The 10,366-nt window shown below is 39.8% G+C and overlaps 1 protein-coding gene across 1 annotated transcript; it reads left to right on the forward strand.

Moving 5' to 3' along the window:
• Positions 1 to 5,566: 5,566 nt before the first annotated feature.
• Positions 5,567 to 8,951, forward strand: LOC115729092 (endoglucanase 12-like). Its single transcript, XM_030659540.2, has 6 exons — positions 5,567 to 5,788; positions 6,624 to 7,037; positions 7,529 to 7,615; positions 7,835 to 7,987; positions 8,143 to 8,424; positions 8,613 to 8,951. The coding sequence occupies exons 1-6, from the start codon at positions 5,567 to 5,569 to the stop codon at positions 8,928 to 8,930; spliced, it is 1,476 nt and encodes a 491-aa protein (XP_030515400.1). The 3' UTR covers positions 8,931 to 8,951.
• Positions 8,952 to 10,366: the final 1,415 nt, after the last annotated feature.

Consider the following 10,366-nt stretch of genomic DNA (forward strand, 5'->3'; position numbering starts at 1 on the left):
TAGATGAATGGTGGTTAGAGGCGGCACTAGGAGTGGCGGCGGCTGTGGCGGTGGCAGCACTAGTTTTTGTAACAAGAGTGATAGAACTGTTTGCTCGGGATATGGTAAAGTTTTCTCCGTCAAAATCTTTTTAATGCAAATCGGCAGGCGATCTCCGGACTTCGCATTCTAATCTTCTTTGGCATGGTCGTGTTGAGCTCACGAGCGAATGACGGCATTCGCATTCCTCAGGAACTTGATGGCGAGGCGAGGACATGTCGGAAACTTGGATTCGTCGTGAAGGAAGCCGAAGTCGAAGCTCCAGGGGCGGCGAACGAATCTAAGAGGACCGACCGACAAGTGATTCTGCGGATCGCCGATAGAAGATTCCTAACTTGGATTCACTAAAATTATCTTCCCATGCTGTTAAGTCAACTTAGCGCGTGTTTTATTAAGGATGATAGCTACCTCATTAGAACAAGAAGCCAGTCCCAGGTGACAGAAAATGTAAAGGAAGAAGAGACATTGAAAATGTTCTTGTTGTATTGCGTATTCTGTACGTGCCAATATTTATAGTACAAAGAAATGGATCAAATAAAGAATACATGATACATTTTCCTAATTAATCCCGATTGACTGAATCAATTGATTCTCAATCTTCGTGATTAGTATCAGAGTCAAGAATCAGATCGGATCTTTCTCCAACACCAGGGCCGAGCAAATCTTCATCCCCGCACGTACGTGTCGAATCATTAATACGTGAAAATTCTCTTATTAACGGAAGTTAACAGCCGCGATATCGAAAACCTTAAGCAAATTACGTAACCCAGGATGAGATAGTCGTACTGTCATGACTTTCATCCTTTGTATGTTCAACGAACATCTTCAGTTCTCCATCACTCGATCTTGTTTCTGTTTTCTCGTATTGTTCTTGAGAGAGTGATCATCACTCAGTACTTATTTATTTTTCTGTGTTCGATTTATTTCCTGAATTTTTACGTGTTGTGAAAGATGAGAAATTATTGCGTACAGGCTATGTTATGGCCCGGATATAACATGTAGATGGACATTCTTTTATCTCGAGAGCTTACGTATTCCGTATCTCTATACATGTATAAAAATTTTCCTACGGAGAAAATGTCGTCGTGACAATTTTGACATATGAGCAAAATCGGCAAAACATTTGAATGTAGAATTTAATGTCTCGAGCACATATCTTAGCAGAATTTTGCATGAAAAACTCTAGGGAAAAGTACAAAAAAGTCCTAAACTTATCGTATTGATACCAATTCAGTTTTAAATCTTTCAATTAGAACAATTTAGTAACCTTTTTGTATTAGCACCAATTCAATTCATCCGACCAATTTTAGCCAAAAATTAATGACGTGCATGCCGAGCATCCTACGTGGCGCGGCTTTCATTTTAATTTCTTTTTCTCTTTCACTTTGGCCAGCGAGGGTCTTGACCATCACCCCCAGCCAAAGTGAATGAACGAACAACAATGACAAAAAAAAAAAATTACTAAAGAATGTCCACGTTAGCGCTAGCCCACGCTACGTAGGATGGCCGACGTCCACATCGGCGATTTCTGACCAAAATTGACCGGATAGACTGAATTGATATCGATGCAAAAATGTTTAAGACTAAATTAATTCAATTGAAAAGTTTATAACTGAATTTATACTAATGCAATAGACTTAGCACTTTTCCGATACTTTTCCCAAAATTTCGTGCACTTATATCTTTGCTCCAAAAATTTTAGGTCGACCGAGTGCTTACTTCTTCACGTTACTATGACTTGTCGAATTAACCTGATTTTTCCTAGATACTGGTATCATATATATCCTTATATGCCATAAGAGATCTTATTAAGCTCTTCATTATTGCGTCAAAAGCAATAAAATATATGCACGGGGAAGTTATTTTTCCGTTTGTGAGGCATGATTCAAGAGACTTATTGGCTTAATTTTGGGATGAACTCAATACCAAGAAGACCCAACTATCCAATTTCCTAAACCTTAATCGTGTCCTAGATTCCAATCACTCACTAATGTCTAAAGACGATTATGGAAAGATGGAAAGATGGTTGAATCGACTACGTTATCTCGTGCGGGCCACTATACCATGCTGTTGGAACAAATTTAGTTTCCAAAATGCACAGAGAAAACTAAGGTTTGAGGGCCTACTTTTGTTTCATGAAAAATAACTTTCAAGAAAATATTTTTGGATTTTTCGGACTTTCATTTTATGAAAAACAAATAAATAAAGGAAATCATTTTCCACCCGTGGAAAAAAAAAAGTCACATTTAAAAGAGAGGAAAACTATTCCTCTTTTGGGCAGAGAAAAACATTTTTTCCTCATCTTTCCTCCCTCTACTACTTCACATCCCTTTTCTTTTTAATTATTTTTATTTTTCTTTTCTTTTCTCTCTTTTTTGATTTTTTGATTTTTATTTTATTTTCTTTCCTTTTTCTTTTCTTTTTTTCCTATATCGGCAGCCAGCCATCGGAGAGGCACAAGCTTGCCTCCGAACATCGCCATGGCCGTCGATTGATCGAGGAAGAAGGGAAAAGACAAAAATAAAAACGAAAAGCAAAATTAAGAAAATTCAAAATTTGACAAAATATACAGGAAAAAGAAAATAAAATTAATAAAATAAATTTTTTAAAAGGATTGCATAGAGGAAAGTCAAATATGATTTTCTATACGGAATGGCTATAAATAGTTTTCAATTCATCTTCGAGTTTCAGCCGAATATCGAAAATTTTTATTATTTTCTTGGAAAATAAATTCTTGAAAATTTTTTTCCATAAGCATCTCATTTCCGCAAAATGAAGAAGCCTTAAGCTTATTCTTAATGTTTTCTTCTTCTTTTTGTTTGGTTTCTTCCTCTACTATTACTAGTTTCTATTTGGGATGAAACTAGTATCCCTCTTTTCCAAAAAAAAAAAAAAAAGTTATAGTGCATCTGACAAATAACCAACTAGTTATTTTGCTAATGAGTTGTTTATTTCTTTTTTTTTTTTTTCATTCTCTACTAGGAAACCATTATTCCAAAACAATCTTAGTACAAGTAAAAGTGAAAAGAATCATTTACTACTTTTAATAATGGATTTGATTTGATTAACAACTTAATATATGTGATTACCTCAAAGTCCGTGCATTTTAACTACTCTGTTAGAAAGTCTAATCTAAATCTGATAGGTGGAGGGGGATCAAAAGAAAGCATATAATAGCATATAAGACTCGATATCGGGCGATGTTGGACAATAACAAAAGAAAGCTGAGCTAAATGAGAAAATTGGGCCTCAATAATAGCAAGACAATCATCCAAAGACGAGGGTGAAGTGGCACGATCCCCAAATGGAGAAGAGATAGATGCAACTAAGCATGATGTAATTACAAAAAATACGTGAACCTCGCTAAGTAGAGGCATGCTGGGAACCACGCTAAGAGGAGACAGACTGGAAACTAGGTTGAAAACGATGATGAGAGGGGCCAAACTAAAAACCAGGCTAGGGGGTGACTTGTACAGCAAAGGAATCTAGAGATGGAGGAGCACAAAAAATTCCTCATCTAGTTTCCTCAACTTCAAATTCATTGACTGCATCAAAGAGAGATGAAGCAGGATAACAATAGAGAATCTGTTTGCGAAATCTCTTAAAATCTGGTGAGAATTGCATCAAGAATTCGTAGAGACGATACTTGTTTTGATCTCCAAGCTTGGATGTAGCACAAGGAGTGCAACCGACACACGTGGGACATGTTGTGCAAGCCAACACATCAAGTTGAAACTAAAGAGATGTCATATAATTATAAAAATCTTGAACATATCGTGTGCCCTTGGTGGCACGCCGAAGTTTCTGCATAAGATGATAAATACAAATAGAACCTATCCGTGCAAACATTTCAGTAATATGATCTCATAACTGTTTCGCCCTAACCATTTGAGAAAATTGGAAGGAGGGGGGAGATTAGAGCTAATAAAACCAAATAAAATTGTCCATGCTTTTTTATCAGCAATATGCCAAGCCCTAATTTCAGATTCGCGTTGCACAATTTGATCAGCACTAGGTTTGGGCTCAACAGTATTGGACAAAGAAAATTATGGCTTGATTACGGGGAATAATTAGCTGTTGACAAGAAAATTATGGCGATTGTAATTGCATTATAAGACAGCCCATTGAAATCATTGGCAAATGTATATTTTTTGTTAATTCGAAATGCATTAGAATTTCCATAGAATCAATAAAGAAAATAAATTGATCTTCATAGCACAAATGTACTGCAACAGTTAGAAGTTAGATATGCAACTTAACAAAATAGCGTCCATTAAACTGTTTGGCTCCCCTGAAAAACTCTACTCTCTTGAAAAAATATGTTTTACCCGATTTTCCCTTTCATCGTCAACAGATACATTTGAGCAATTTGGGTCATCTTTAATATTGCCTTTCGTAGTGACTGCACCACAAAAAAAATAATAAAATAAAAGATGAGTAAAATTATAAATTAAAATGAAAAGTTTCAGCCATTGATAATTGAAAATATTGAATGGATGCCGTGCTTAGACTTTTTCCTACTTATACATGTAGTTGTAAGGATCAAAGTCTCTTGGCTAATAACAAATGGAATATGAAATGCGTGCATGGGTTCGATGAAAAAAGCACCACGGGAAAATTATCAAAAAAATCCTAAACTTATTGTAATTTGGCCGATTTAGTCCTAAACCTTCTTTTTGCCAATTAAGTCCTAAACCTTTTATATTTGTGCCAATTCAGTATATCCGGCCAACTTTGGCCGGCATGCACTGACGTGATAATTTTTAATAATATTATTAATTTTTCATATTTTCTTTTCTTTTCTTTTCTTTTTTTCCTTCTTCTTCTTCTTCTTCTAGCCGGTCGCCGGGCACAATTACAATAGGGTATGACTTGTTTAGGTAATTTTCTCCATCAACCACGATATTCAATATTTGAGCAAAATTCTCCAAGATTTGTAACGGACACGAATGTCAAAAGATTCACCAGCATAAGAAGAATCCGAGGCAAATAAAATGAACAATGTCCAAACAATCCTTCCTTTGCTTCGGTTCGGTGCGTGATTAATCCCTCCTAAGGTTACAAAAAGTGGTTAAAACTCTCATGCTATGTGGACGACGGATAATAAGTTCATAAGAAGAAGAAGGACAAACGTGGAGGAAACTTTGAAATAGAACGGCCGGAGTCACCGGACCGCCGAAGAAGCGGCGCGAGGTTTAAAAAAAAAATGTTGTTCGAAAAGAGCAATGGTAGTTCTTCTTTTAGTAAAATGGAAAGAGAATCCATTCGAACTATCTCTGGCTATACTTGGAATAAAAAAATGCATGAGCCTCCAAAGAATCTCCACATATTCGGAATGTACAATATAGCTCCAAACTTATGGAAACCAATCGATAGATGTATATATTATATTTCCCTACGTGCATATTTTTCCCCGTTTTATACATGCAAAGCGAAACCTTCCGTGGAAATGACATGACTTCCACCTTTATATATTCCACAAGCTCGTGTTTTCTTCTTCCTCGTACCTATTCTTGGGAGAGTGATCATGGCCCGACCGAGCTGCGTCAACGTTGTCTTCATCTCTTCGTTGAGCTTGATGATCCTGGCGTCCGAATTCGCTGTCCGGAGCGAAGGGGGGAGTGATTATGGGGCGGCGCTCACCAAGTCGTTGCTGTACTTCGAGGCTCAGCGATCAGGCAAGCTGCCTCCTAACCAGAGAGTCCAGTGGCGCGGCGATTCCGGGCTTAAAGATGGCGGCGACGCCGGAGTACGGATATATTTTTGGTTACTTTCCTGCATTTTATTTTTCGTTTGTCTTCTTCATTGTCATTGGCCTAATTCCCTAAAAACAACCTCAAGCTTTAGGTGTAGTCCTGATTCTATCCCGAACTTCTTTTTGTGTCTTGGAAATAATCCTAAACATTAGGTCCGGTCCCAAATCTACCCTAAATATTTTTTTTATTAACAGAAAATACCGACTTTCAATACATTGCCAAATCTACCCCGTGGCATTTCCACGTCGATAATAAATCCATATCAGCAAGGCAACATGGAAAATTATCTCCAAGATGAAACCATTTTAGGATATTGATATTAGATCTAACTGACGATCATTTTTTGACATGAGGCTTGGGGGGGCAAGATTCGGAGATGAGGGTGAAAATTGGTTAATTTTATCTGAGATAACAAAAAGTTTGCTGTAAATTTGGGACTTGATTTAAAGTTTGAGATTTTTTTAGACAAAGAAAATTTTGGGGCAGATTTGAATAAGACTTAAAGTTTAGGGGTTTTTTTAGACAAAAAGAAAAAATTCAGGGTGAAATTGCGACTCGACCTAAAGTTGAGAGATTTTTAGGGAATTAGGCCAATTTTCACATGCTGTGAAATCTTCGAAATTATTGCACAAAATTTCGTTCGGAGGATGTCGCAGTTACAATTTCACATTTGAGTAAAATTGCAAAAACGTGTTTTACTATAATTTCGCATGCAAAATCCCGTGCACCTATATTCCGAATTAATCTGATTTCGCTGAATGCTAATAGTCGATATCCTCTTAGATTCATGTCCGCTATCCATTTCAATCTGTCTTTTCCGACGAACAGATCGATCTGACCGGAGGATACTACGACGCCGGCGACAACGTCAAGTTCGGGTTCCCGATGGCCTTTACGATCTCGATGCTCTCGTGGAGCGTCGTGGAGTTCGGAGCCAAGCTGCAAGCGAAGCAGGAGCTCTCGAACGCGCTTGGCGCCATAAGGTGGGGCACGGACTACCTGATCAAAGCCCACCCTCAGCCCGACCTCCTCTACGGCGAGGTGGGCGACGGCGACTCTGACCACTCGTGCTGGCAGAGGCCCGAGGACATGACCACCCCCCGCACCACCTACAGGATCGACGACCAGCACCCGGGGGCCGACCTCGCCGGGGAGACTGCGGCGGCATTCGCGGCAGCTTCCGTCGCCTTTGCCCGAAGGGATTCTAGATACGCGGCTGAGCTTCTAACTCATGCAAAACAGGTCTTCTTCTTAGTTTCCATATTATACTCTATGATTATCATTCTGTGGATTCGAACGTTAAATCTGTCAAATGTTTTGACCTTCTTCAATTAGCAATATTGGATACATTCTAAGGCTTCATTTGTTTTACGAAAAATGAAATGATCGCTTGTATCACGTGAAATAATTAACCAATGACAAAAATTCATTGTCAAACAAAAAGTTATATCTAAATGTTTTCGTTAACAATCGAAAATTTTTCGTGCAATTCATTTTTCCAAGCGATATAAGCGCCATTTCTAAATTGATATATTCTTGTGCAATGATTTGGTCATAACTTTGTTACCTAGCAAGAAGGTTTTTCATTAATTAATTTATGTATTTATTTCGACTAAACTTTGTGTTAAATTATTGCTTTCGTCGAAACTTTGTTACCTAGCAAGAAGCTTTTTCATTAATTAATTTATGTATTTATTTCGACTAAACTTTGTGTTAAATTATTGCATGCACAGCTCTTTGATTTCGCTCGGAATCATCCCGGCCAGTACCAGAGTAGCATACCTGTAGCGGGAAAATTCTATTCTAGCTCTGGATATCAGGTACTTGCATGTGCATTTGTAGAAATATATATGTCATGTATATGTATATGTAGAAAAATACAATTCAATGCACATATTTCAAAATATAAAATATATGTACATGTATTTCGAGTTCGGTACTGTTTAAAGTCACGTCGTATTTGGGTAAAAGATAGTGTATTCAAATTGAATTACCAAGCATGTTAATTTCTAAACTTGTGTGATCACATGATGACGCAGGATGAACTGCTGTGGGCTGCTGCATGGCTTCACCGTGCGACCGGGGACAAAGCGTACCTCGATTACCTCGGTAGCTCGGGCGACACGGGGGGCGGTCGGACCGAGTTCTCGTGGAACGACAAGTATGTTGGCGCCCAGGTCCTCGTGGCCAAGGTATATATCACATATTGTTATGTCAGATTGGTTTCATTAACAAAGTACTGCATGCGTAGGTCTTGAACTAAATTTTGACTAATTAAATATTAGATGTGCTCTAAAGAAAATTTCTGACCTAGGTTTTGATTTTATGCACTAAATGAAATGCACAGCTAGTGTTGGAAGGCCAAGTTGGGAACTCAGGGCCATGGGCTCAATACAAGAGCCAAGCAGAGCAGTTTATATGCAATTGCCTCCAGAAAGGCAGCGGCAATTTCCACATGACCGCCGGGGGACTGCTGTGGTTTCAGCCCTGGGACAACCTCCAGTACACCTCCACCGCCGCGTTCGTCGCCGCGGCATACGCTGACTACCTCGCCCCCAAGCGCGCCTCGGTCCAGTGCCCCGGCGGGATCGCGTCGTCCTCCGATCTGATCGCGCTCGCCCAATCACAGGTACATATGGTCATATCTATCGTAAGTGCGAATTGCCTCTCGGTTCGGTTTTTTTTTAGTATGGCTGGGGTGAATTCATAGATTACTCTAACAATTAAGTATCATATGAGTGAGAGCTCAAAGTGTATCAAACACTTGATAACACCAATTTAATTATCATTCTCTTTTTTTTGGTGATCCGATTCAAGGCGGACTACATCCTCGGAGCGAACCCGAATAAGATGAGCTACATGGTCGGCTACGGGTCGAGATATCCGACCCAAGTTCACCACAGGGGAGCCTCCATCATCTCGATCAAGAAGGACCCGGCGCCTGTCTCGTGCAGCCAAGGCTTCCAGTTGTGGTTCAATGAGAACGCCCCAAACCCGAACGTGTTGGACGGAGCGCTCGTCGGGGGCCCGGACGGGCAAGACCAGTACACGGACTCGAGGTCGAACTTTCAGATGGCCGAGCCCGCGACCGTCAACACATCACCTTTCGTCGGGGTTTTAGCTAGGCTTGCTTGAGCATAGTTACCAATTACCATGTTCAGTCTGATCTTTCTTGCCTTTTATTGGCTAATTGTAATTACATATAATGCATGCTAAGCAATGCTTGATGAGCCAATAGTCATACAGAGTTGGCAGTTGGTGTGCCCAAAGGTCCAAAATTTAAAAGTTTGGGCCAATAAATTGCGCAAGCCCATACTTAATACACTTACTAGGAGTGAGTTTCCGGTCCGGTTCAACTTGAATTCCGGACCGAATGGTCAAGAGCCGACCGGTCCAAGGGCGGTTCTAAAGAAAATCCGGTTCCATGAACCTAGAATCGCCCTAGAACCGGTTCGGCTCCTCCAGGTTCCAAGGCCAATTTCACCCGAAAGCAATCAGTCTAGTTCCCGGTTTTTGAAGTCTCTTTTAGAAATAAATGATGCATTGACAACCATTGAGAACCAAAAACATGGGTATCAATTTGAACAAACATTAATACATCCACTTGTTTTAGGTCGTAAGAACAATAACATAAACACTTGGTTATTATAACTTTTCACAGTGAAATTGCAAAGAAGAAGGCGACTTTTTTTTTTTCACACAAAAAGAGTCAGCTTTTGGGTAAAATCGAGAACTGAACAGGATCCGACAACCAGAGAACTGGCCGGTTTAGATTCCGGCTTCAAATTTGGTTGAACTAGGAATTACAGGGTCAAATCCTGCGTTTGCTCGAAATCGATCCACCTCGAAATCGATCGATCTCTCCCAACCCGATCGACCCCCCCGGACAACTACGGACACAGTTCACGTATCTTTGTGGGGACAGGAAGGGAGACAAAAACTGGCTCGATATCTCTCATTGTCATCAATCCAGCATCTTTTGCAGAGCACCTTTTTTCTCACCTAATTATATTCTCGCTATTATTCAATACAGATTATAAATAAACGGACACTATAGTCTTTAGAGCACGTCGCGTTTTGCCCTTTTGCTCCACACGTGAATTCGTGCCCCAAAGCTCCACGCGAAAAGACGAGACGAACGCTTCTTTTTTTTTTGTTGGATTGAGTTGAAGCTGCCTCAGAGGCCATTATTATTGGCTGCAATCATTCCGGACCGTCAAATCCTCCATCTTTTCCCACAAAAAAAAAGGAAAAAATTCAAATGAAAATCGGAAGTTCACTCATTTTTTTTTTTTAAATGAGAACACGAAATGAATCGTATTTTAAATAAAAGATTGAAGTGAAGGCCTACAAAGGGTATTTTCGTTATTTATATTTTTTTATATTTTTTCCTTCTTTTCATTTTCATCTTCCTATTCCTCGGTGGTTGGCCACTGGCTAAGGCTGGGAGGCCTTGCCTGTGATCGGCTCCTGCAGTCCTTGCGCTGCCCAAGCGAGGCCAGCCCTTACCTGTGGCCGTCGAGAGCAGCCTTGCCCTCACCGATGCCTGATCATTGCTTGAGACCGGTCAC

This window comes from Rhodamnia argentea, chromosome 3, assembly GCF_020921035.1.
Source record: "Rhodamnia argentea isolate NSW1041297 chromosome 3, ASM2092103v1, whole genome shotgun sequence".
NCBI classification, from domain to species: Eukaryota; Viridiplantae; Streptophyta; class Magnoliopsida; order Myrtales; family Myrtaceae; genus Rhodamnia; species Rhodamnia argentea.

Coding starts and splice junctions, on each gene's coding strand:
- LOC115729092 (XM_030659540.2), top strand. CDS start 5,567: ATGGCCCGACCGAGCTGCGTCAACGTTGTCTTCATCTCTTCGTTGAGC. Junction 5,789..6,623: donor AAGATGGCGGCGACGCCGGA/GTACGGATATAT, acceptor TCCGACGAACAG/ATCGATCTGACCGGAGGATA. Junction 8,425..8,612: donor TCGCGCTCGCCCAATCACAG/GTACATATGGTC, acceptor ATCCGATTCAAG/GCGGACTACATCCTCGGAGC.